Raw genomic sequence first — 26,803 nt, 5'->3', positions numbered from 1 at the left:
TGTTGGATTTTAGTTACCAGTAGTGCAGATGTTATGTGAGTCAGCTTTGATCTGGAAGCAATATAACCACATTCAGGCAGGAAGGAACTTGAGGCAAAAAGCTTTGCTGAGAGGTGCCAATAGTAATGGTTGCTACCCCAGCCTTGGTGCTGTGTGTACTCAGCTGTGCTGTGTCTCGACCTGAACTGGTGCAGGTGCCCAGTGCAGGGCTCTGCCTGGTGGGGTGATGAGCTCTGGTGCCCCAGGACCTCCTCAGGGACCTCAGCCTAGACTGTGTGCGGTGCAGACAGGTGGGCAGATCTGTGGGAGGTCTGCAGGCGAATGGAGCCGCTGGGTGTCCTTCTGCTTCAGATAATGCTGCACATGCTTGAGTGGGAGTCTGCTGGCTCTCTCTGTGTTCAGTCACTCCCTTCTTCTTATTTCTAATACGCTGCTTATCCTCTCCCTTCCCAATCTCCAAAGTCTTTGGTCCAGGGCACCATTCCCACCAGCCTGCCAACAGAGATGCCCCAGCTGATCCCCGTGTTTCCAGGGGGAACTCCGCTGCTGCCCCCAGTTGTGACAGCCAGCATCCCTGTCTCCACCCCGCTGCCGCCTGCCTCCTTTGGCCTGGTGATGGACCCCACCAAACAGCTCTCCTCCTCCTCTGTCTTGGATAACTTTGAGCCCCCGCCTGGAGGAAGTGGTGGCTCCACCTTAGATTCGCTGGATTCCCTGGACCTGCTCCCCTACACAGACTCACGTCTCGATGCCCTGGATTCCTTTGGGACGAGCAGGGGGTCACTGGATGCCTTGGACTCCTTTGCCATCGGTAGGTGTGGGCCTGACAGAGTTCTGTGCTTCTTTACCTGTTCATGTCATGACTGTTTCCTTCAGTGCTGAGGTCTGTCCTTTAGCTGTCTTTGCCAGCGCTGCAGAACAGGAATACAGATGTTGAAGAGGGCAGGGGATTGTTTTGAGCAGAACAGCTGGGTATGTCTAGGAGTCATAAGGACGGCTGTAGGTGTGTAAACCCAGATAACTAGTATGTGCATGCTGTGAAATCTCAGAGGAGAAAGGAACACAGGATGTTTAATGAAGAGGAGGGAGGTCTAATTGTGTCGTGGTATCCAGGATACCTCCCTTGGCACAATTTAGTTGACTATAAAGTGTTTCCTCCACCTTCCCTGATGACTGTTGGACATTTGGGACCAAACCAACAAAACCCTGGTGACTGTTTTAAATGAGATAGGACCTTTTTGCACTGGACAAAATGGTAAAGGTCATGGTGGGTCCTTCCCATCTCTGGATTCAGAACAGTAAGCATCTAATTGCCTTGAGTACTGGACTTCATGTCACAAGGAGCCAAATTGTCGAGATCAGTGGGCAAAAAGCAAGTTTCCACCTGTCCCATAAGGGATGACAGGCTTCTTCTTGGCTAGGTTGTCTGCTGTATTGCAGTATGGTTTGGTTAGCAAAAATATGTCCTGAAGAGCAGAGATTGGCCAGTCAGCACTTCAACACACGGATTTACCTAAGGATTGGACTGCCTCAGTGCTGCCACTTTAGAAATGTCAGAGCTCAGTGGCACAGAGTTGAATTCAGTATGGTTTTGGGACAAGAAGGCCTTCCCTAGAGTTTTTCCAAGACTTATATGGGGGATTTGGGTATAAAATGTTATGAAATAAATAAAGCAAAGTGATTTTGCTGGCATATGTTTGTCTTTCTGTGAGCAGAACTACCTCTAGAAGTGAAATGTTTCTGTTTTCTCCCTTCTTTGGCCCAGAAGAAACCAGCCCTCAGGAACTGCGACATCCACCTGGCAGCCAAAAACCGTCCCCCGTGGTGAGTGAGCCGCTCCCGCATGCTGATGTCCCAAGGTGCTCTGGAGCCAAGGTAGTAGTGACTTGGGTGAAGTAGGTAATTTGGCCCCTCTTCTTCGCCTGCCCCAATGAGCATTTCCTCCCACCTTGTGACAAGGCAGGTAATGATTTTCCCACAGTCAGGAGGAAGACATTTGTTTTGCCTTCATTTTTATCCCCAATTCTGCATGTTGCCAAAGTAAACATAGTGTGACTTAGGTTGTAGGATCAACAGGGGATCAAGGAGGCCAGTGTGCTGATGTATCTGGCAGCCTCTTAAGAGTGGATCAGAGTAAACCAGGTTTTCTTAAGACGAGTGTAGTTCTTCTGGAATGCAGGCTGTTCTTAGATTCCTATTCATCTGCTATGCCTGTTACACAGCTGTAGCACAAAGTCTTTGTCCTCAGATCAATCCCCAAAGACTCACTGATGAGTTGTTCCTTTTTTTTTTTTTTTTTTTTTTTCTGGATAGTGGTGGGGTTGATTTGAGAGTTGGTTGTAATGGATGGAATGAGAATGAGTGAGTGAACATTCTGTTCTGTCCATGATAGAAAATTGGTGCCCCTTACCAAGAAAGAGAACTGTCCTTGAGGTGATCATATTGCGCTTTGTTAGTTTTGATGAAGTTACATGCAGCTTTTCAGGAAATGTCATTTCAGAGTTGAATGTTTTGACGAGGAAGAAGTTTTCTGAGAGACTGAAGTCAGGTGTGAGGTTACAGAGCTTTCTTAGCCATATGGCTGCAGAGCTTAGAAGAGGAGTATGTGTGTTTTTGTACAGGTCAGCCTTGGTGGAGTGAGTCACCCAGCTGTGCCCAAAGTCACCGAGCACCTGCTGCCCCAGCCAGAACCAGTAATATCCAACACAGCCTTGCTGGTGAAGAACCCTCTAGCATCCACCCATGTCTTCAAACAAGCCTGTCACATCTGCTACCCTAAAACAGGTGATGTGTTTCCTCTGTCACCCAAAGCATTGGTGATAATAAATAAATAATAATTTATTTATTGGCCATAATAAAGCTTTGCCTTTCTCCTGGCTGATGGGGAGAGGTTGATGAAGTTGTTCTCTGCTGCAGGGCCCAAGGCTGGTGATTACACCTATCGAGAAGGCTTGGAGCACAAATGCAAGCGAGACATCCTGCTGGGCAGGCTGAAGAACTCAGAAGACAAGACTTGGAAGAGGATCCGTCCTCGCCCAACCAAAACCAACTTTGTGGGATCATATTACCTGTGCAAAGGTGATCTGGGGGGGATAGAGATGTTGCTGGCTGGGAAGGGGTTGTAAGGTGTGGGTGAGGGGTCTGGAAGAAGACTTCCTGTTGGTCTTGCCTGCTGTCCCTGGGGTCTTCCTGTTTTGTCAGTAGCCCACAGACTGTAAGGCCCAGTACAGTCAAAGAAGGTGAACTCTCATGCTGTGGAGAATGGGCAGTGTAGAAAGTGGAGGAGCAGGAAGAGAGTTGCAAAGGCATAGTGTGGTGCTGTGCACAGCCAAGGGCTTGGAGCTGCCCTTTTATTGCAGGCTTTCCTGAGAATCTACCTAGCAGCCATATGGCAGGTCGATGGTTTGGCCTAGGGAAAAGTTTCTTTGCTCCAACCCATCCCTTGGGTCACATTTAATGTGACTGGACTGGTCCCTGTGGCAGTGTCATTGGAAAGCACCCAATGAGTTGGGGAGAGAGATCCAAGATAGTGGAGCTCCTTAGTGCTAGGCTGCTAGGAGAACTTCATCTGTATTGGCTTTAAAAGGGGTTGGATAAATTTCAGCCTGGTCTTGATCAAGTGTAGCATTAAAGCAGATCTCCAGTTTCCACAACAGACTGTACATCTTGGGAGTGTCACCACTTAGAAGTTTACATTAACTGTTCTAAATGCCTTGGTGTAAGCAAACTTGGAGGGAGATGTCTTTTCTTTTCCTTAACTCTGTGTTTTCTTGCTTTCAGCTCCTTGTGAGGTGTGGGCAGTGGGAGGAGACAAAAGAGAGCTTAGTTTCTGACTGGGCCGCCCTCCCTGTGTGGTGGTGTGTGCTGTTTGTTGCTTTGTAGATATGCTTAACAAGCAGGACTGTAAGTACGGGGATAACTGCACCTTCGCGTACCACCAGGAAGAGATCGACGTGTGGACGGAGGAGAGGAAGGGGACTCTCAACCGTGACCTCCTCTTTGACCCACTAGGTGGGATCAAGCAGAGCAACCTCACCATTGCCAAGCTCCTGAAGGAACATCAAGGCATCTTCACTTTCCTCTGTGAGGTACAGAGCTGGGGGGGGGGGAGGGTGGGCCCCTTCAGCTTCTCCTCAGTGTAGATCTGGAGCATTGATATGTCCCAGACAGTACTCTGTACCCAGAAGTGAGCAATGGGTGCAGCCATGTAAGAGGAGGGTGAGGTTGTTTTCCTCACCCATACAGCTCCCTGAGGTGTACACAGCCACATGGGACCACTTTCCTCTTCCTCTGTCTTGAGGTGTTGTTTTGAAGTGTAATTTGGATCAATCTGTTTTAAAAATCAGAATCCTACGATGCAGCAGCAGTGTCTGTATTGAGCGGCTGCCTTGGTCAGTTAGAGATTAGCTCTTTTTGACGTGAGTTCCCTGGGTTGGCAGTGTAATATGTGAAAAAACACGTTCTTAGCTGTAACTGTTGTGTGTTTTTTCCCCCCTTCTGTTTTTCCTCATCGTTTCCTCCTTGTTCTTGCTCTGTTGTCCAACTGGAAAAGAATATGTGGCTGTGACCAAAATGTTTCCAACCACAGTGGAAAATACTGTGGAAAATAAGCCAAAAATGTTGTCCTGAAGCTTTTCCAAAAGTTTGCTTACTTTATTCTAATGCCCTACCACGAGGTTTTCACCAGGCTTGTTCAAAGTTAGGACATTAGAATAGGCTGGCTCTGGTTCTTCTTCCCCTTCCAAGTGGAATGGCTCTGGTTTACTTCTCTATAAGGTTTTCCTAGTGTGCTAATTCTTCTCTTCTCAGATTTGCTTTGACAGCAAACCCCGGATTATCAGCAAAGGGACCAAGGACACGCCATCTGTCTGCTCCAACCTCTCTGCCAAACACAGTTTCCATGACAACAAGTGAGTGAATGTTTGTTGCACTGATGGGAGCAATCTCTCACACGTCCAACCAGTTTAACGCCAACCCCCTCATCTCTTTCTTTCTTTACTCCCAGTGGGTTCCAATTGTAGGCCAGCTTAAAGTATGGTCAGTAATGCTATATGCTTCTCCCTCCATGTTTGCTGCTGATGCTAGGAGATTTGAGGCACGAGCAAAGCCCTTTTGAAGTCAACCTGAGTTTTCCATTGACTTATTTTGCCTTTGAGTTTGGCCTTTACATAAAGGTCAAACCAAAGGTCCTCTAGCTTAGGATCCTGCCTCTGACTGGCTGATAACGAATGTTTAGGAAAACAAGTATAAGAAGCATGTCAAGTACACAGTAATACAACCCCTTCTGGCTCCTGGCAACCTGAGGCTTAGAAACTTTGCTGAGCCAGAGGAGTTTGTATATTTGCTGCATGTTTTTGAAGTGGATCCATTTTCTGGCTTTGAAGTCATCACTCATGGGCTTAGGAGGTTACAGATATCTACCTAGAGTTGAGAGAGTCAGAGAGGGCAGCAACTTGGTTTCCCAGGTGTTTTCCTAGAGTTCTCATCTCCTAGAGCTGATCATGTGTGTCCTTTGCCTGTTCAGTCCAATGTATGAAAACCAGATGTAAGGAGGAGTGGGAGGAGAATTAGTGCTCTGATGACTCACATTTCTCTGGCCTGGCTGTAGGTGTCTAGTCCACATTGTGCGTTCCACATCCCTGAAATACTCCAAGATCCGGCAGTTCCAGGAACACTTTCAGTTTGATGTGTGCCGGCACGAGGTGCGCTATGGCTGCCTGCGTGAGGACAGCTGCCACTTTGCTCATAGTTTCATTGAGCTCAAGGTCTGGCTTCTGCAGCAGTATTCAGGTGAGTGTGGCTTGGTGCAGGACTGGTGATGCCTTGGTTTCTTCTAGCATGTGCCTGGAGCCAGTTAAAAGGGGAAGGAGTGCTGAGAAGTTGTTGCTCACTTGTGCCTATGCTTAATCTCTCTCCTCAGGTGACACAGAAAATTGTGCCAAGGTGTTCTGTGAGATTATTTGGTCCTTGTCCCTTTACAGGAGCTACTGTAAACTGCAGACCAGGAGGCTTTTCCTTTGGGACCAGCTGTATAAGTTGAAATGATTGTTAGGTAGAATTGAATCTTCAAAGGTGTTTTGACGCACAAATCTTGCAGAAGATCCTAAATAGCAGTTGGGAGTTGGAATAAACATCTGTTGCAGTAAGAATAGCAGTATGCACAGGTGACAAAGCAGTTGCAAGAGGCAGACTGTGCATCTCTAATTTCTCTGAACAGATTCACCACTACACTGCCACATCTGGTGTTTTCACTTCTCTCTCTCTGTGACAATGCTGCTCTCCTGTTGACTGAGTTGATGATGGTCCACACATAAAGATGCCTGAATATTTTTTTCACCACAGGGTCTTGTTTAGTGCAGAGTCCAGCCTGGTAATGGAAATGCCTTAGAAAGGAAACATGTTTTAAATTTTCCTTCCATTCTTTTATGTAATTGGAGGCAACTAACTCAGTTTACTGTTCAGCTCCCTGTCACTGTTGCTCATGCAGTCTTTAGCCTTGGCTCGCGAAGGACAGTGAAGAACAAGTAGTGTACTGTGGCAAATGCCATCTGTATTTTATCCAGTTGGCTTCACTTACTCATGGCCATAGGAAATAAAAAAGTTACAACAGTAGAATTTCTAAGATGATTACTGCACTAAATGCTCATGATACTGCATGGAGTCCTCTGGGCACTCTAGTATTCAAGCACCTTGCTCTTTACCTCACCCCATATTTATTTGTTATTTCTAGGTGTTTCTTTGCTCCCTCTTTCCTTCTTCCTTCCTCTTCTACCCATAAAAGAAATAGGTTGATTTTTGCCTCTTGCCTCCTTTTCTTGAAGGAGTCACTTTCAAAAGAGAAGCTGAGGAAATAAAGCAATCTAAGAGTTTTAGCTGTAGAGCTGGTCAGTAAGTCTTATGTTTATTCTTATCTTCTCCAACAGTGGGACAGCCATAATCTTTTTTATTTTTCTGCAAAGCACTGGATACGGGCCTGTTCTCCTTCTTTGTTTTCCTTTCTAGAATGGTAGATTATTACCTCCCTTAAGTACAGTCCTTGTTAAGGCAGCAGATGAAGGGTAGTTGTCACCAGTCTTTAAGAAGGCCTTTGCCTTGGAGCAGAGAGCTTGATTTAGACACCACGAGCTCTGCAAAAATAAGAAGGGAGCATCCATCATTCACAGCAGCTTGCATTTGAAACCAGTAGGCTGTTGCATTTCACAGCCATTTGAGCGTTTACAGAACATGTGACTTTGCTCATGGGGATAATGGATTGCATTTGCAGAGAGAAGGTTCCCATGATTTGAAAATGTGGGTGGGCAGGACTGCTTCTTCAGTGAGGCTATTCACGGACATACCTTGCTATCTTTTTCTGTCATTAAAAATCAGGATCTGGGAATAGCAGCTAAGCAGCAGCTGCCATTTTGGAGGCCTCAGCAAAACTTCCTGGAGAAAGTCCTTTAATCCTGCTTAAACCCTGTACAAATGGCAGTATTATTGTCTAGCAGGGATTTGGACAGCTGAAATCACAGATGGAGAAACTGAGGTCAGGTGTACTGTGGCTTACCCAAGTTGCACACAGCCTAAGCTGAGATGAAAACTTCAGTTTGCTGGCCCTTATGTTATGGAACATACTGACTCCCAAATCAGAGATCATGTCCATGTAGCATGTCTCAGCAACACCAAACTTTGATAATAGAAACTTTTAGTAAAAGCAAAGCAAGCAGGTTTATAAGCCTGGACTGGAGCACTACACCAAGGCCACCCTCAGCATCCCAATTGTTGCAGTCAACTGGCAGCTGTAAGATACTTCTTCAGTTTGTTTTGGCAGGTATCTCAGGTCTTCACAGCACTAAAATAACACAGCTTATCTCTAATGGAGCCAGTTCTCACACTGACCAGCCAGTTCCTATTCTTCCATACTTTTCTTTTGATATTTGGCTCTCTGAGACATTGCAGCACCCATCTAATCTGGTTGGTGCTGACAGAGGCTGTTACTTCACCCCTTGAGTTGGCCAGGAGCTAATTCCTTAGATAAAGTCTGACTAGCCCTTCTTGTTGGCTGATTCATTTCTGATTCCTTAAACCTTGCAGTTCTTTTCTTACTGGTTACAGAGAAGCAGCTGTTTCTTTGTAGGTTTTGGTCTTTCTACTTTGGCTGGACTATTGAAATTCAGCTTTTTTCTTCACTTACTGATTGATGAACACTCAACTTGAAGTCTGTAGCAGGCTAATTAATCCTAACAGGGATTAGTTGAGACTTCTGGGGGCTTGAAGATTCTAGATGTCTCAAACAGTGGGATAATGCTAATGGCAAAAAACTCCGGAATACGATAGAACAGTAACAAAATGTCATTTTTAGAGCCTTGAGTAGATCTGCTGATTTGGTGTTGCTGATCAAGGCCTTGATCCCTAGTCAAGAATCAACATCTTGGAGGCAGCATCAGGGTTCTTTGTACCCAGTCTGAGAAGAACACCCAATCTGAATGTGCTCAGAAGTCCAAACTCTTCCCATTTTTCTGGTTGGAGTGAGAATGCTGGAGAGAGATCCTTCCCTACCTTCATTTTTGAACAGGTTCTGTGGTGGTGTTGGATCCCCTGCTGGCATTCCTGGTGGGCCTGTTGGGAGCTGTTAGCCGCACAGGGGATTCCTAAGCCCCAGTGCTGGAAGTCCTGCCAGTCCTCCCTTTATCTCTCTCTCTCTTCTGTTGGCCAAAATGGAGTAACTCAGTCCTGTCTCCTCCTTCATTCCCAGGAATGACCCACGAAGAAATTGTTCAGGAATCTAAGAAGTACTGGCAACAGATGGAGGCACATGCCAGCAAACCAAGCAACAGCATGGTAAGGTGCATCTCAGGCATGCAGCCTGGTTTTGCTCCTAACTGTTCCAGCACTTTTTCTCTCTTTCCCTCCTACTGTTATGCCTTGTGCCTAGCAGGTCCCAGGAAACCAGGCTGGCCACAGGAGGAGGACAGCTGTGAGCTTTCTGTTTTGCAGTGCTTGTGATGGTCTTTGCAGCTTGTTTATCAGCATTCTATCTGCTCAGTTCAGTGGTGGAAAAAAAGCCTTCAGAGCACAGAGAGCAACACAAAGAGAATGGTGTTTCTTGGGACGTCGTGCTATTGAAACTGAGAGACTCTGGGTCTCCTGTCCATGCAGAGTGGGGATCAAAGAGGTCCTGCTGCCCTTTAGTGGACAAGGGATGATATGGCAATTGGAAATGACTGTAAGAAATGACTCTTGATCCATGGGGCTGCTCATAACATAGGAGTTTGTGGAACTTGTGGCTGAGGTGCCGCTGAGGCTGCTCAGAGACCTTGGTGGCACCTTGACAGGGGGACAGTGTGAGCTTTGTCTCTGCTTTGTTTCACCAGTCTCTGAATATGAGAAAAGGTGTGTTTGGCTGCACTTGAAGCCCTGCCAAGAGATTTCTCTGGAGAGGCATGTTTCAAGCAAAGAGCACCTCCTCGTTCACTTTATTCCAGCTCACTGGCTATGGGTGGTGCCACCTCATCCTTTCATTCCTCCAAGGAGGTGTTCTGTAGCACAGGAACAGAGCCCACCTAGTGAGGTTGATTCCTAGCCCCAAGATTGAACTAAAGCAGTTTTCTGTTGTTAAAACAGTGATTTTCTTTTCCTTAGTTACTTTCAAAAGATAAGTGTGATGAGATGAGAAATGTCGTGCCTCCTAGCAAGCTCACAGGAGGGGCAGGAGCAGTCTTCTCCCCTACAAAATGCTGGAGAATTCGTTGTGAATCCATTTCATTCCCACCTGGCAGCTTCCTTCCCCTTGTGGAGGCCTAAACCCACCACTGCTTGGCCTGTGCCTTGCTGCCAGAGCAAGGGTGATTCACCTCTATTTGGGAACTCCCACCAAGAGTCTCCTTGTACCACTGAGTACAGCTTCTACATGGTTCCATCAGACAGAGCTGCCTATGTTCTCTTTCTAGCCTGGCACGAAGGCAGACAGATACCTGCATTTCCACAGGGGAGGAAACTAGGTATGAATCTGCAGCAGATTGTGACAGTTGTTGGGTTTATCTCAGCAGACCCTGCCCCATAGAGAATGAAGTCTAGTGACTGGTTCTGTTCTGTCTGCAATGGAGCTGCCAGTGTTTTTCCAGAAAGCTCTGTCTCATCATTCTCTGTGTAATGTTGGGGTAAAACAATATCGATGGAAAGCTGTATTTTTGAAGCCTTGCAGCATCATGTTCACCTTTCACTGGAAGTATTGCTGTTAGAAAAATAAGTTGTATGCATGGCACAGTCAGAGCATGTCCACTGAAGCATGTGAGCTCTAGATGCTGAGTAAGGGTTTCATTTCTGGCTGCTAGGACTTGCAGGGGCAGAGGCTGAGAAAAATAAATGCCAGCACCTGTTACAACAGCCATCAGGGGATGGGCAGAGAGATATGTTTTCTGGGTCCTGGCAGTGTTACTGCTGATGGTTAATACAAAGTCTGGTTGCACCCCACACATGCCTGGTGCAGAGCTGGATTTACCCTGAGCCCTTCCAGGATTTCAGTTTGTTCAGAGGTGAAGCAGCAGCCTTGTTGGTACAGTCAGAATGTGCTTACTACTATACGCACCAACAGTTATCTGCAGGGCTTGGCAGCCTATCACTGGACAGGGAGACAAGTCAAGCCAGTCAGACATCTCTGTTTGCAGTTGCAGACCATGGCTTGGGCATCAGCACATATTCAGGCAGAGGACTCTGCTCTGGGATGAGACACAGGCTTGCTGCTGAAGACCCTGGTGGCAGGAATAATGTATCTGTTGAGAGAGGTTTACTTTTGCTATTATGTTCCCCAGTTCAAGCAGACTAATGTGACTCAGAGTTTTCCCAGCGACCTTCCAGCTTTTGAAGTTGGCCTCCTGGCAAAGACAACTTCCCAGGACTGCTGTAAAAGCAAACATCATCTTCCCATCATCCAATGTGATCCATGCTTGCCCTGGTGCCCTCTGGTCAGCAGAAGCAAAGTTCTTCCCAGGGATTTTGCAGCAGTTTTGACACAGCAGCTGAGGGTGTTCCAGTTGTGGAAGGGGCAAGGCAGCATACAGGCACCTGGCAGCCGTGATGACACAGAAGACTGAGTAAGAAATGGCAGATGATTATATACTTCTTGCTAAACACTTGCCAAGAGCTCATACATAGGCTGCAATGGGAATAAGCCCTGTGGCTGCTGATGGAAGAGGCAGTCATTCATCAGGAGAGGCAGTTGGTAGTTGGGCGTCCTCAACTCCCAGCACACCTCAGGGGTTTAAGCCCTCATTCTGTTTCTTGAGGGCTGTTTTGTTTCACCCCACTGGCCAGCTGCAGATCCGCCACGCAAACCAGCCCCAGCATTAGCAGCTTCAGCAGGGAGAGGAAAGGATCATCCCTGCCTGTCATAAGGGATACTCGTGCCTAAATACAGCTCGCTCAGGTGACTGAGCAACCCAGGCTGCTCTGTTATCCCCCAAGGGCACACAGATCCTCCAGAGAACATTTTAGTATGACTGAAAGGACTTCCTGTAGCTGGGAGACACGCATGGTACTGCTGGGTCTTTGTATTTAGCAGATCCTCAAGTGGAGAGCTGTTGTGCCAAAGACTTTTATTTATGTGGTTGCCATGGTGCATAACTAACACTATATTGTCTGGCTCTAGAACAAGGCTTGGTGCCACAGCCGGAGGCACTTTTGCCTGGCTTGGTCTGCTCCAGCCTCATGTGATACTCATTTCCATGCTGTTGGTTATCAGCAGCCTGCCAGGTATGTGTTTTACAAATACAGTCATGTAGAGGCAACAGCAGCAGCTTTGATTTTTGTTTTACTCCTAATCCCCACTGGGATGACTGGCTGGCCACTTTAATGTGTTCTTTGTGGTCACCAGCATCGGTGAAGGCCAAGAGATGAGCAAGTCACGTGGCAGATGCTACCAGAAAGGCCACCTTGCAGGCAGGCAGGCAGGCCAGAATCAATGCTGCTTTGTGAGAGAGATGGTGGCTCTCCAGAAGTCCTTTTGCAGCGAGAGCCTTTTGCAGTCAGCACATGCAAAGGTCAGCTTTCTGGGTAGCTTCTCAGAGCCAGAGGGCCACGGTCTGCCACATCTGCTTTGAAAGACTGGGTCTGGAGGATGCAGAGTGGCACTCAGTAGCTTATGTAGTGTTTCCTGGGAGATGCTTTGAATCTGCATTTGCTGTTTTCCTTGTGCCCAGTGACGTGTGCAGGATCCACACTACTGCTGTTGCTGGCAGAAGCCAGTTCCTCTGGGACACTGCTTGCCTGTCTGTTTTGTATGAGATGCCCAAGGTTAGAAGTGAAGGCATGGCAGCTGCAGGGGCTGCTTGTGTGGTTAGCAGCTAATGAGCTGCTTACTGATGTGTCACCTTTGTGCTTCACAGTTGGTTCGATCACCAGGATGTTCCATGACCAGGATGTTCCATGACCAAACCTTGCAGTCAGGTTTGGTCTTTGGTTTGGGAATGAACAGGAGACACTAGCACTGTGTCTGACAGTGATGGAATAAATTGAAATGACTTTGTGGAGATCTGCTGAGATAATGCAAGGCAGTGGTGATATGGGACTTGCTTTGCTTGTTGGGTTTTTTTCCTGCTCAGTCTGTTGGTCATAATCCCAAAGCATCCATTTGTGATGATGACAGGTAGAAGGCCAATTAAGCTGAGTGGCTGAATGTGGGTGTTTACGGTTGTACCTCTGTCCAGAGATTGTAATTAATTGCCTGTGAAACCCATAGCAAAGGAACTGTGAGGGATGGAAACCTGCCCAGAAGCGGCTTTGAAAAGTATTAACAAGAGGACCCTGCTCTGATTTTGGTGTTTCAAATGCTCGGTGTAACACGAGCCTCTTGGTCCAAAAGCAGCTCCTGCCTGGTGTCACAGCCTGGCTTCCTCCCCAGGGGCTCATCAAGCTGTGTGACAGAGCTCTTGCTGTGCACAGCAAGGAGGATGTGGGTTGCCCTCCCTGTAGGGAAGCAGGGATTAAGCACTGGGGCAGGTCTTGCAGAGCTTGTCTGTACATGGATATGCTGCAGGGGTTTGGCAGCCAGGCCTGGTCAGTGCTGGAAGTTGCCAGGCTGGATGTGCTCTTGGCCAGAAGTCAAAATGCAGGAAATCATGCTGAAGCAAGCACTAGTTTTGCTCTTGTCTGGTATCTCAATGGGCCACCAGCTAACTCTGGTGAGCTGTCTCTGTTTTAATCAACTAGTCAGTGGCACACAGGTGCTCCGAGGGCTGCCACTGTGGCATTTAGGGGTGGTGTGTTTTGGCTCTGGTTGCCTGAGGTTCTGCTTCTCTTCCCCAGGCTTCTCCCCGGGCTCCCACATCGAGCACCTTTGACCTCCAGATGAAATTTGTCTGTGGCCAGTGCTGGAGGAACGGACAACTGGTGGAGCCAGATAAAGACCTCAAGTACTGCAGTGCCAAAGCCCGCCACTGGTGAGCAATGCAACCTCCTTTTTCCCCCACCCCCCCTGAAGGGCAGGAATTTCTCTCTTACATTCTCCAAGGCTTCATTTGGCATTGTCAGGAGAGGTTGTAAGGCTTCCTAGCAGCCTCTTTGTCCTCAGGGTGTTTTATAATGAGTGTTACAGGCAGATGTTTTCCAGTTTCCAGCTCTCTTCATTACTGCTTGTACCTGCTGCCAGCATCGTGCGTGGTGCATCACAGCCAGACTCTTAATCTTAGTGCTTGCAGTCCAGCTCCTGCAATTCCCTTTCCTCCAGCTGCTATCATTCCTCTTTAGCAAGGTCACTAAAATAGTTCTGCTCTGCGCTTGTTTATACTCTGTGCTGTTTAAAGATGTCTGTCATGTCACTATTAGCAATTATCCCAGGTGTTGTACTTCTGTAATTAGTTTCCTTTGCCCTTTCATTGCTTTTGTTGCTCTTCTCTGACATAAGTCTGTTTGTACCTCCTAGTTACATGGGACCCGTTGGGTTTGATAGAAAGGGAGTGTTGGCTGGATATAGGCCATTGGTCCATGGAAATGGTGACCCTCTCACCCAGGCAACTTGGCAGCATAGGATGGAAAGGTTTATAGGACATCGGTTCCCAAAACACAGGCCACATAGGTACAGTTCAGCATCCTATTGCAAATGTTATGGCCTTTGATGGAAAAGACACAGAGGCAGGAATTGCTGGAGGAAGTGAGGAGGAGAGGATTACTTCCTGAAATGGGAAGATAAAACCTCTGTGCAGCTGCTGAACAGAGCTGGGGCTTTTGCCCGGGGTAGTGTGCCCCGGTGGCGCAGTGGTAGGAATGCCGCCTTGCAACACCGGGGCCCAGGGTTCAAATCCCCCCTGTGGTGCAAGTGGTAGAAGTGCCGCTCAGCTACACAGAGGCTCGAATCCTGGGGGTTGGACTCAATGATCTCTAAGGTCCCTTCCAACCCGCACGGGACTATGATACTATGATACTATGATCTCCTCGTGATCGCTTGCTGATGCTGCCCAAGAATTAGTACTTCATGTTTGTAAGGCAGTACTTGTAATGACTTGTGATTCTGCTGTACCTTTCAAGCAGAAAATATTCCCAAATGTTTTCCATGGATCTTGTTGCACAAGAATTGGCTGTGTCAAAGGGTAGAACACAGCTGTTTAGTAATCCCTGGTAATGCCATGCAAGATGTGGGGGGAGCTTTTGTGGCTTTACAAAAATATCTATCCCAGAAAACATGGAAGATGTGGAGGGAGGAATCCTCCTAAACACCCTTCTTCTGAGTCCTCTGCCAATGATGTGGATATCTAGGAGCAGGCAGATAGCAGCAGGGACACGCTGAACTGGAGGGTCAGGTCATCTGTCCATATTCAGGAGATCTCTGAGGAAAACAATGCTTTGTTTTGCTCTTCTTTTTACCTCGACTGATTTATTCTCTCTTCCTTAGTTGGACAAAGGAACGTCGAGTTCTGTTGGTGATGTCCAAAGCGAAGAAGAAGTGGGTGTCTGTCCGACCACTGCCTTCCATCCGCAACTTCCCACAGCAATATGATGTAAGCCCCATCAATGGCTTGGCCGGGTGCCCCTTTTCCTCCCAGCATTGTGCAGTGCTTTGAGGCGTGCTCCATTGTAGACCTGTCCAGGAAGCAGGCACGTGATGTTGGCTGAGGTGTGAGAGCAGGACAGACTGAAGGCAGCGAGATCTCAGATGCATCCAGAAAAATGGTGGAGCAGAAAAAGGAGCAGCACTCATTTGAAACACTCAGTTACACACGTATGCAAGTTTATGTTGCTGTTGTTAATGCAGTCACCGTCTCTAGAACTGGTTGGCACAGGGTTTGGAGATGAGGTTTGAGGATTCCCTTAGGTCAAGGTTTCTTAATGTGGGTGAGAGGGGAGATGGAGTGGTCAGGGGGAGAAGCCTACCCCTGCCTTTGCCGTGTCCAGGCTGCTGTCTGTTGTGAAATTCACCCAAATAGTGTTTTGAAAGCAAAACCAAGAACTCAGCTAAAAAGCCTTATGCTATGAGGAAGACAGTAGATATCCAACCTCTACCTCCAAGTCCAAATATGACGAGCAGTTATTACTCTCACCCTCTCTTTTCCTTTCTCCCTAAAAAGAAAAAGCTCCTCTCTCCGCTGCCCTGTGGGATCCCCTGTATCCATGTCCAGGTGCGAGGCCTTTGGCACTCTGCAGTGGAAGGCCTGTTGCTGGAGGCTGGGAGGGGGCAGCAAGAGATTATTACGGTTGCTGCAGTAGGAGATGACCCTTGACTCATGGGTTGAGTAAAGGCAGGTTGCCATAGGCCTATCTTCGCCTGCTTGGAGATGGTTGGGGAATGTGTCACCTTTGGGGCCAGCAGTGTGACCAGCAGGAGACACTGTTGGGTCAGTCCAGGTTGCTCCCTGCTGTTTCTCCAGGACCAGTTCCATGTGGGAAGGGCACTTAGAGAGAGGCCAGGCGCTGAACTGAGCTGCCTCTGTGTTTATAGGGAAATCTTACCTTTCATGTCATAGGGAGCTTGAGGAAAAGACGCATGAGTTAATGCTACATGATGTGTCCTGTTTTGTGACCTCTCCTGTGTGCAGTTTAACACCCTTATTGGCTTTTTTTTAAGCCCATTTTCCCCTCCAGCAAGGAATGTTTGTGCAGATGCTAAATTTTACTCTCTGTCTTTTAACAGTTATGTATCCATGCACAAAATGGCAGGAAATGCCAGTATGTGGGCAACTGCTCCTTCGCCCATAGTCCTGAGGAGAGAGACATGTGGACCTTCATGAAGGAAAATAAAAGTGAGTGTGGGAAATGTGGGCTGTGGATGCAGGGTCTGTTCAGACTCATTCCTGATTCCCCAAGAGAGCTTCAGTGGCATTATATCAGTTGGACCCCACGCAGCTCTGTGCCCATGGGAGCAGAGTAGGGCTCACAGAGGGACCATCAGTTCTCTGTCATCCGTTGTTTATTCAGACCAACAGCAAGCTGGGGAACAAAGATACTTTGCAATGCCCAGTTTTTCAGGTGCTTACCTTGCTGTGGTGGGAGCTGCTGGAAAGCTTGAAGGATTTCAGGTTGTTCAGTCTTTGTGCTTGGATGGAGGGTCTTTCTCTGCTGTGCCAAATGCTGTTGTTTGATGCAAGTTCAAGTGCTTTTGTTACTGGGCCTTTTTAAAGCACATCAGACCAGTGTGGTTGTGTTTGTTCGAGCATGAAGGTGAATCTTCAAACAACAGCACTGTTTCAGTTTGGAGGAATTTGCATTAATTATTCCCCATTACCTTGGGTTCTTCAATTACCCATTTAACGAGGAGTAAATCAGTAACGCGTTGCATTTAGGACATCACACTGCTACTCTGATTTTTCCATGGCCTGTCTCACAAATTGATCAAAAAGGCAGATGTGCAGTCAAATCTTCCAGCCAAAATTTCTCAGCAGCGTCCCAAATGGGTTTTAAACTAAAAGCATCAGGACACATTGATTGCATTCCTCTGGGAAGGGCTTGAGCTCTGGGGCAGGCTATCATTAGGTCTTCCTCCCCTCCCTAGTGCTTCCTGTGGCGAGTTTACTTATAGGCTCTCTTCCTCCTTGAGCACTGAGGATGAAGTGTAGGCTTAGAGGAAAGCGATGGATCCAAGCCCAGCCCCTGCCTTTGCTGTGGCTGCAGTGAGATGTCTGCTGGGGTCAAGCAGAATCAAGCCTGATGGGGAATCACCTCATGGGGTGAAGTCTATGGGGGTCATGAGGCACCTTCTGTCCTTCCTGAATACTCTGTGTACCTGCTGCCATGTGCTCTTTGACTCGTAGAAGACAGCTCCTCATGCCAGCCTGGGGAGCTGTAAATTTAGCTCCTCTGCCCATAGTTCTTATCTGGGGAGGTGACACTGGGCCTGCCAAGCACTGCTTTGGGTTCTGATAGCAGGAGCTGCTGCACTGGCGAGGGGAGGGAAGGGCTGCCCCACCGTTCATCCTTTTCTTGTAGTTTGTGCGCTGTGCGGGAGGTTATCTGAGTGACTTCACGGGTCGCCTTTGTGCAGTACTAGATATGCAGCAGACCTATGACATGTGGCTAAAGAAACACAATCCTGGGAAGCCTGGAGAGGGAACACCACTCACTTCGCGAGAAGGGGAGAAACAGATCCAGATGCCCACTGACTATGCTGACATCATGGTAAACAAGCTAATCTCTTGTCCTTCATCCTTCTCCTTCAGTGCTCCAGGTATAAGCCAGCAGGGGCTGAACTGCTCTTCTGGGAAAGAGCCCATGCTGATGTAGGTTAGATGGACAGCTTAGAGCAGCACAGATGAGGTGGGAGGGTATTTACCTGGGACAACAAGGCTTTGCAACAGCTTTTCTGTTAATCCTCAAGTGAGTAGGTGTCTGCCTTGCACTCTCTTGCACAGGCTCAGCCTCTCCCCAGGATTCCTCCTGGGGAAGCTGGGAAAACCATGGCTGGCCTGTGGGAAAAGAAGTGGAAGCTTGGAGATGAGCTGTGTCCAGAGCATGGAGACCTGAGAAAATCAGGGGTGGTTGTGCCTCCTTAGCCCAGGAATGGTGGCTGGGGGAAGAGTTTGTGCTCTTGAGGGTTCTTGTGCTGCCTGAGTGCCTCACAGTCAGCTTGAGTTGTGGGTAGACTCAGAGCATCTCTTCTGCTCACCTTCAGCAGCAGCTTGATACCCAGGAAATGGTGTGTCAGGGAAGTGTGTGAGGTCTTAGAGGGAGGCAAGGAACCAGGATGCTCTGGAGGGAGATGGGGAGAAGTGATGCCAGCGTGAGAAAGGCAGGTGAGTGTGAATATTGATGCACTGACTGGCCTTTTGCCCTTTCTGCACCAATTAGATGGGCTACCACTGCTGGCTCTGCGGGAAAAACAGCAACAGCAAGAAGCAATGGCAGCAGCACATCCAGTCAGAGAAGCACAAGGAGAAGGTCTTCACCTCAGACAGTGACTCCAGCTGCTGGAGCTACCGCTTCCCCATGGGCGAGTTCCAGCTCTGTGAAAGGTACCGTGCACACGGCTCTGTTTGATCCCAGAAGTGACGACTACTCAGTGGTAAAAATACATTTCCAGACACAACTTCAGAAAAGGAAAGCAAGCTTCAAGTCTGCCCTTTGTAGCCATAACATGCTCAGCTCTCTGTCTGCTAAACAGAGTCTGTTTGGCTCAATTCTTGGGGGAATCCCAGATGCTTTATTAAATTGCTTGAATGTCTCACGCCCTCTAAATCAGCGTCTTGAGGTGCCTTCAGAAGGCTTGTGATGGTTAGAAATGCCATTTTGGTCAGAGAGAAAGCTGCGTCTCTTGTGGCTGCTTTAGAATTTTCTGGTATTTCCTCTCTTGGGTGGTGGCTTCTTCTTGTCCCTGCTGGTCCAGCTCTAGCTTACACCATTTCATTCTTTTGACTGAGTCTCCTCATAGGTTCTTCTGTTTCTGTGTCCAGCCTCTCTACTTACCTTCCTTTGGCTGCACACAAGTTGTAGGAGAGTCACCTGCCCCTTAGCAGGGAGAGTCTGCAGCCGGTTTTGGTGGGCCCCAGTGGAGTCTCACAAACGGGAGAGCTCTAACCCCTGTCCTGGTGGGGGATCCCTGCTGACTGTGCTGCTTGTGCTGGCAGGTTCCAGAAGAACAAGGCCTGCCCCGAAGGAGAAGAATGCCGCTATGCCCACGGCCAGGATGAGCTGACGGAGTGGCTAGACCGGAGGGAGGTGCTGAAACAGAAATTGGCCAAAGCGCGCAAGGACATGCTGCTCTGCCCCCGGGACGACGACTTCGGGAAATACAACTTCCTATTGCGGGATGGTGTATAGTAAGGGCCGGGGGGGGGAGGGCCTGTTGGCTGGAGAAATGCTGGGCGGGTTTTCCGAGTGAGGCAGTAGCAGGGCGAGCAAAATCCGTGTCTCGCAAAGAGAACTTTTCCTTTTCTTTCGTTTTAAGATTTTTGAGATGATGATTTATTAGTGGTGAATGAAAACGTGAATTTGATTCCTCCTTGGCCAGCGAATGCCATGTTCACCAAGTTTGTGGTCCATCTTCTCTCTGTTTTTTTTTCCCCTAAATTCTCCTTTCTCTCCATCTTTTTTTGTTCTCGCTGTCCTTCGTTTAAAGGAATGGATCCAGTCTGTACTGGGATGTGAATGAGAATTTCTCCTTATCATTCCCCTGCCCTTCAATTGGGACTGTGGCTGCAGAGGTCAGGAAGACAGAGCTGAAAGGGCTGGACATCTGCTGAAAAGGGGACCATGAAGTTCATGTGCTCCTTTTCTCAGTGCTGCAGAGCAAGCCTCACAACTGGGCCTGCTTTCCTGGGAGCTCGGTAACTGGGAGCTGTAACCAAAAGGAGGCTGTATTTCTCTGTCTGCTTGTGTCCAGGAAGGAGGCAGTGAGGTTCCCTTCTTGCTCTTTAAGTGGCGTGTGTTGGTGGTTACTTAGAGCTGAGCTTTATTCTGCACCGTCAGGTGATGAGCTGATGATTGGACTAGATGATCTTAGTGGTCTTTGCCCACCTTAATGACTTTATGAACTGGGTGGGGATTGAATTAGAAGGACACCATCAGGCAGTGTGGGTGTAACATGGAGGGCCTGGCACTGGTCATGCTTTGCTGATGGGAATTCAGCTGGAAGCACATTTAGATGCGCTAAAGGTCCAGTCCAGACTCACTGGACCTCAGCCCACTGATGCTTCTCCATCAGGGCTGAACCCCTGGCCAAGATTTTTGGTTTTCATAGTGGCAGCAGTGAGAGGCCTCATTCTGTATGCCAGACTTGTTCTTTCTGGTGTTCCCATCCTGTAAGCAGCAAACATGTCTTATCCTGAGCTTCCCTCTCGTCTCTCCTGCAGTCCAGCTGTGCTCTGCAGTTTTGTTTGCATGGATGGCATCATCCTCTCCAACACAAAAGCATCTTCTTCCCTGCTTTCTTTTTTTTTTTTTGTATGCAGGCTCCCAGAACAGCAAGCTGAGAGCCCTTGGGGCTGGCAGACAGCACTGTATCCATGGTAAATACAAATTGGCTGTGTTCCACACAGTGCTTTGGCATTGTTGAGTCCTACTTTACCCTGCCTGCACCCATATCCATCGGGTTCCCAGCTTTGAGAGAGATGGGACATGGTAATAATATGCAGGAGATGCTGTGGGAACAGCTGGCGCCTCTCTAAACCAGCCTCCAAGTAGCTGCATCAGCAGCACTGAGGTAGTTATGGGAGAGGAGCAGAATGGTCTTGGGTCCAAATAAGCCACATGTGCCTCTAAGCTTGCTTCCTCACCTGTAAAAATGCAGAGGGGGTTATTGTTTCCATGGGAGCTTCCCTTCTTGGCTGCGCAGCACCTTGAGATCTCCCCCAAAAGGGCCTGGGCTGTAGCATCTGAGGAAACATGAGTGGCTTATGGTAGATCAGGGAGATGAGGGGAGGGAAATGGTTGTTTCCAGCTCTGCCCATGTGAGAGGTGAAGGATGAGAGCCAGGAGAATCTGTGCGGATGGAGAAAAAGAATGACCAATGCAATATCAGATATGGCATTTTTTGAGAGCTTAGGTACTGTGTTTGCTCTGCTCTTCGTTGTAGCTGTCCGGATCATATCTTATGCTGGTGCTCCTTGTGCTGGTTGATTTTAGGAACAGAGAAGGAGAGGGAAAGCGACAGGCACCAGCTCCTGGGTTACCTTGTCCTGTTGGGCAGGGATGCCAAGGAACTAATCTGGACTGGGAAATGTTGGAACGTGTTTTTATTTTTAATACAAATCTGCATCTCTAGTGTGACTCAAGCGTTCGCTGCGCTGTGATTTCTCATACAGTAACTTGTTTTAGGTTCCAGAGTGGGTCATGGTGCCCTCTCCCCATCTCTGCATGAAGAACTGAGCTGCTCAGTGGGGCCGAGATGGGGAGAGGGCAAGCATGCGTGAGGGGTGGGAGGCCTACAGTCACGGCTGTTGCATTGAGTATCTCTTTTTGTTTCCCCTGATATGATAACCTGGTCTGTGGTGTTGCAGTACTTTGTCACCAGACTTGTTTTAGTGTGTATATATGTGACCCCTCCCATAAAGCATATATACACAGGTATTAAATATATCGCTCTATATAATATTATATGTGTGTGGTATCAAAGGAATCTTTCTAATGAGGGTAAAGGAAAAAAAGGACTCGGGCCAGGAAACGCAGCATCTCCATTTAAAATATGAAGACTTTTATTTGGGTTAGGGAAAGGGAAATAACAGAGCGAAGGGTTTTGTGTAGATAGGTATAAATTCTGAGATGGGGCAGGTTTACCTGTTTGTGCTTTTAAAACCCCCTAGGATGGTCCTTACAGTCCCATCTCAGTGAAAGGGTATTATACTGCTAACTGGGGAGTGAAGCTTTCACAATAAGGCTTAGCTTATATTATCTCAAGGGACATTGTAAAAGGCAGGAAGCCTCACACTTGGCTTCCCGGCCTCACTTCATCGAGTCAAGAGGTTTTTCTTCAGCACATGATGTACTTTCAGTAGAAATGCTTGGTGCTCTCAGCACCTCAGCAGTTAACCCAGCAGTTAAGGTAGTTAACTGCTGTGGTAGTTAAGGTAGATCCGCTTGTTAAATGCTGAAGGACTTGGTGAAAATCTCTTCCCAAATCCTTTGGTAAAGGTCAAGGTTTAAGTGCTGCTGGTGCGAACCCAGCCTTTACAGGGGGAAGGAAAAACAAACTAAATACCCTACTTCGCCTGTATGAAACTGTATGTCAAAACCAAATGGGTTTTAGCAAGTGAAAGGAAAAGACAGCGAGGGGATGCTGCAGTTCTGAGCTGGGTAGTAATGACTTCGAGTCCTTTAATATGTCTTTGTATTAATATAATTTAAGAATACCACGCTTTACTATTAAAAAAGAACTTAGTATCTTTCATAAGGTCTAGTATCAGGATAATAATGTAGATGTTTTAACAACATTTTTGTTTTTGTTCTTAAAACAACAACAACAACAAACTTGCTTCTTTTAGCCTTTGTAATAGAAAATAAAAGTGTGCACTTTAAACCCTCTTCTGATACAGTGTGCGTTTGCATTTTTCCAATAGCCCACAAAGGCTTCTTATCTAGGTTCCAGGTTTCCCTGCTGTACAGAGGGAAGCAAAGAGAGTACCTGACTGAGCGTGTACAGTGTGAGAGGCATTGGTTTTAGCCAACACAGATGACTGAGACCCTGCTGGCAAAAGTGAGTGTAGCTTCTCCAATACCAAAACTGTCAGACTGTGAGGCAGACAAAGCATAGGGAGAAAAACAAAAGCACTAACTGCAGTGTTTTCCTGGCAGACCTGAGCCTCAGCTGTAAACTCCTCACCAGTGTTTCTTCACTGCAGAATAGCAACTTACGTTTTGAGGAGGCAGGAAAAGGAGTGGTGGCTTCACCCTCCCAGGAATTTCAGCAGGCATGAAAGCAAAGGGGAAGAAGGCACAAGGTCAGCCAGAAAGGATTTGGGTCTGATGGCGGAATGAAAGGAGCAAGGGAAGGGACCTTCTCCTTGAGAGGTGAGAGAAAGGCTGCCAACTAAAGGCCTTTAATACCACAGTGCAGCAGTACGGCAGAGGCGGTTTGCCTTCCTAAGCCCCTAAGCTGCAGGTGGAATAATTAAGCCATTTTGTGACTGAGTCTGTCTTCCCACACTACAGAGTGTGGGAGAAACATTTCTGGGCAGTGACAGCATGTGATGTAAACATGGTCATCACTGTTGATTGCTTGTAGCCGCCATTGCAACCAAGAATGGGAGCATGTTGCATCATGCCTGTGCATGGAAAGCAGCAGACGGTTTGTGCCCTGCAGGAGCTGGAACTTGTTGAGGTGTGTGGGTCACCGGCCTGGGAGGAGGGGCACAGAGATAGGAAATGCTGTAGGGCACATGGTGAGGAAAACACTGGGCAAAAAGTGATGTGCTAAATAGTAAAGGAGAGAGACAAGGCTGGATGGAAGTGACTGGTACGGAGGGAAATGGAGGATGAAAGGCTGCAGGAGTGGACAGACATTTGGTGCAAGGCAGGGGAAGGTGCAGAACACATAGACACCTACAGGGTAAGGCTGGTCAGAGGACTTCCTTCCTCCTGGAAAGCTGTGGGTGCTGCTCAGGAGCTCTGTCCTATGTCTTGCCCAGCCTCACCCCTTTATCCCAAGTATGAAGGGGAATGGCCACAGCCCATCTGTTCCCATCAGCTTCTCACCCTCACACTGGCTGGATTCTTGCTTTCTGCTCCTCTGCAGTTCCCTCTCCTGGCAGGAGCAGCAGGTCCCAGTGCCCCCAGGGCAGAGGTGTTGTTTCCCAAAAGCAGATCCAGCTGCAGCTGGGATAAGAACAGGGAACAGACAGGCTGACAGCTCTGATTTACTCAATGCCCTCTGCAACAGCTTGGGAGGTTGCCCTTCATGGCCACCTCGCTGTGGTTTAGCTGATGGCTAGCTGTTCCCCAGAAGACTTTCTTTTCTGTTTTTCTATTTTCTGTTTCCTGAGAGCCCTGTGAGGTACAGACAGCAGTGTTCCAGGAAATAGGGTTTCTTGTGTTATCATCTGGGATAATCCTCCCAAAAATGACATTTACCAAGGACTGAGATGGAAATCTCTATACTCAGATGCCAGAGTAGATTTGGCTTGCTTGGAACCGGAAAAACATTCAATGCTGGAGGTGCTTTTCCTTGCATTTCTCTGTGGATTTCCTCTACGTGACTTAGTTGTGGACCTTCAGCAGTGCTGGGGCCCTCCAGGCAGATGGTCAGGGAGGATGAAAAGCTGCATACTTTCTGTAATTGAATACTAAGGCACGCTCCCCTGTTTGTACCCCAGCGAAGCTCAGCAGCAGACAGAGAGTCCTGGTTCCACAGGGGTGAGATGGCCTCTGTTTTCCTCAGCCAAATGGCTTGAGGATACCCTCCAAGTTGCTGGATGTGGGGATCCAGTGCAGAAGTGGTGTTTCAAGAGAGACTTTCAGCAGATGAGCTTGTGTCTAGTTGGAAAAGCAGGTGTTCGTATCTTGCCTTTTGGGGATCAACTGGAGCCAAGCTGCCCAGGCTTCTTGTGGGACTGGCTATTTTCTTTCCACTCATGTTCTTCCCCCAGACTCAAGCTAACTCTTCTATCCACTTATTGTGCTCTGACCTCTTGGGCCACAGCACCGCAGTGTCCCTTCTCCTACCAAGGGACACGTAGTTCCTGGGAGAGGTGAGTGAGTCTGGGATGGGTTGGCCAAGTGATGGCTGAGATCACTTATGACCAGCCTATTTCTTTTGAGAAGTGGCTGCAGGAACGTGCATCTTCCTTGCCGTCCCACCCAACCACCTTCCATGGACCCTGGCAGAGGCCCAGCAATTGCTGTCCTTGGATTTCCCCATCCTTCTTTAAACACCTTTGTTTTTTTGTTGTTCTTGGCATCTCCTGGGCTCTGCCTCCTGCCAAAGGTCTGATAAAGCAAATGCTTGGAGAGCTCCCAAAGCCAGCTCTGCCCAGGCTTCCTGAGTATTTCTGGAACAGGGAAATGCATAAAAGCAGCTTTAGGCATCCTTCCTGCGTAGGGCAGCACAACCTTTGGCGACCCCAAGTCCTTCTCACGTTATCCTTCTGCCTAGCACCTAGTTTTCTGGCAAATGGCACCACACAGGGAAGGCCACATGCAGAACAACAAAGGCGCTGCCACGTGAGCACCCCAAGAGGTGGGCATGTCTTGGCAGCAGGGTGGGAAGGAAAAGCTCGTTAGCTTCTGGCACGTGTTTTGGGAAATTAGTTTTTAGAAATACTTATTGCCTCATGCAGGAGGTGCAGGCGATTCCTTCTGCTCAGCTGTGCTTTTTGCTCAGGGGTTCACAGGGCTGCAGGAGGTGCCCTTCCCAGTGCCAGCCCTGGCTTGCAGAGAAGGCAAAGCCACTGACTACCTCCAGCTGTGGGCTGTATCCTTGCACTGGAGAGCTATGGGTACTGAAGGCTGTGCCAGGGCCAGGCCAGCAGCAAGGGATACAAATAGAGGGGCTTGCAGCAGCCCCTTCTGTCTGTCCTTCCTCTGGTACGTGACTCACTCACCAGCCCTCTTCCACATAGGGATGCAGGTATGCGGTACATGTGAATGTATGCCATGATCTGCCTGGGGAAGAAGTGGCCCATTAGAATGTGGGAAGGGGACTCAGCATAATATCTCATCAAACCGGCTTGTCCATATCCCACATTGCTACCATCAAAAAGGGTTTGGTGCATGTATTTCATGCACCCGTCCACTAGCAGCAGCATCTTGAGACTATAAAGATGAGACTATAGAGATTTTATAGACTATAAGAGACTCCAGGACGTGGGTAGGCATCTTTCAAAAAGGTCATGGTAAGATTTATTTTGCCAGCCCCTGCCAAGGTGAAAAAAGAACATCTCCTAAACCCAACGCACTATGCAAATAAATAGTTAAGTTCCCCGTGGAGACTCTCATTGGAGCACAGTATTTATTTGTCCAGGAGTTAGCACAGGAAAAAGAAAAATTACGGATGTCTGGAAAGAGGCAGTGATTGACCTCTGGCAAAGGGTCTGCTTGGGCAAGAGAAGAAAGAGGAAGCCATTTACCAGGCAGGGTTTGATGAAAGAATTGGGGCTGGAGCCTCCACCCAGACCATGGGGAGTAGGTTTGATCTGCAAGATCTGCAAGAGAAGACCATGCGAGATGATATGGAAATTTCCAAATAATGGCTGTGCTTTGAGAATGCTCTCAAGGGACTGAAAAAAGAAAGCTGTTTCAAGAGCAGCAGAGCTTGTAAAGCTTCTAAAGGTATCTACAGACTTTTATCCTTATTTCCAGGTATACCTCAGAGGAGCAGCCAACCTCATCTGTCACCTCAAAGTACTCTCAGTACTGCTGGCTTCTGCCTGTACCCATACCCACACTTGCCTGCCAGGGGCAATATGTGCTTTGGGATCTCAGCTACCAATACACATTCCCCAGATCAAACAGAACAAAAACCAGCAGGTTTTCTTGCTGAGGAATCATGAATTTGACTCTCCCTAGCTTATCTGTCCAGTAGAAAAAGTATATTGAAATGTATGTATCCCCTTCTCTAAGTGGGTAGTGTGTTCTGGGTAAGGGAGGGCTGAATAGACGGATGGATAGATAACAGTGTTGTGTAAGCTTTGTGTCCTTATTAAATCAGACAAAAATGTTTTTTGTTTTCTAAGAGGAAACATCCCATTGGATTATTTAGCCAAGCTTTCATTTCATCTGAGGAAGCCGAGATAGCAATCAGCAATAATAACCATTAATGCTGCTCTCTTTGGTCAGATGTCCTTGCTGCTGGTGGGCTCCCCATAAGCTGTGCTCTCAGATACCCAGAACACACAGCTAAGCTCCCTTATGATACCACAGTTTCACAGTGTGCAGCCAGATGCCACCACACAGTACAAGACCCATAGAGACAATT

The 26,803-nt window shown here is 48.0% G+C and overlaps 1 protein-coding gene across 21 annotated transcripts in view; it reads left to right on the top strand.

Moving 5' to 3' along the window:
* ZC3H7B (zinc finger CCCH-type containing 7B) overlaps nt 1–22,416 on the top strand; it is a 40,689-nt gene extending 18,273 nt beyond the window's left edge. For 6 of the 21 annotated variants that reach the window (XM_015860901.3, XM_015860883.3, XM_085516723.1 and 3 more), the window contains exons 10-23: nt 463–811; nt 1,766–1,878; nt 2,622–2,784; nt 2,917–3,078; nt 3,883–4,088; nt 4,810–4,910; nt 5,609–5,790; nt 8,735–8,820; nt 13,282–13,415; nt 14,864–14,969; nt 16,100–16,208; nt 17,447–17,580; nt 18,250–18,413; nt 19,026–22,416. In XM_015860901.3, coding sequence (XP_015716387.2) covers nt 463–811; nt 1,766–1,878; nt 2,622–2,784; nt 2,917–3,078; nt 3,883–4,088; nt 4,810–4,910; nt 5,609–5,790; nt 8,735–8,820; nt 13,282–13,415; nt 14,864–14,969; nt 16,100–16,208; nt 17,447–17,580; nt 18,250–18,413; nt 19,026–19,218 — 2,202 coding nt within the window. In that variant the 3' untranslated portion in view covers nt 19,219–22,416. Of the gene's footprint in view, nt 1–462; nt 812–1,765; nt 1,879–2,621; nt 2,785–2,916; nt 3,079–3,882; nt 4,089–4,809; nt 4,911–5,608; nt 5,791–8,734; nt 8,821–13,281; nt 13,416–14,863; nt 14,970–16,099; nt 16,209–17,391; nt 17,581–18,249; nt 18,414–19,025 lie in introns of those variants that run through there. The other 15 variants (XM_085516750.1, XM_015860868.2, XM_085516758.1 and 12 more) reach the window with 8 other exon arrangements.
* Nucleotides 22,417–26,803: the final 4,387 nt, after the last annotated feature.

This window comes from Coturnix japonica, chromosome 1 (genome assembly GCF_054131305.1).
Source record: "Coturnix japonica strain WE chromosome 1, WE-NBRP24, whole genome shotgun sequence".
NCBI lineage: Eukaryota > Metazoa > Chordata > Aves > Galliformes > Phasianidae > Coturnix > Coturnix japonica.
The sequence above is the reverse complement of the archived record's forward strand: the minus strand, read 5'-3'. Positions and strand labels throughout refer to the sequence as shown.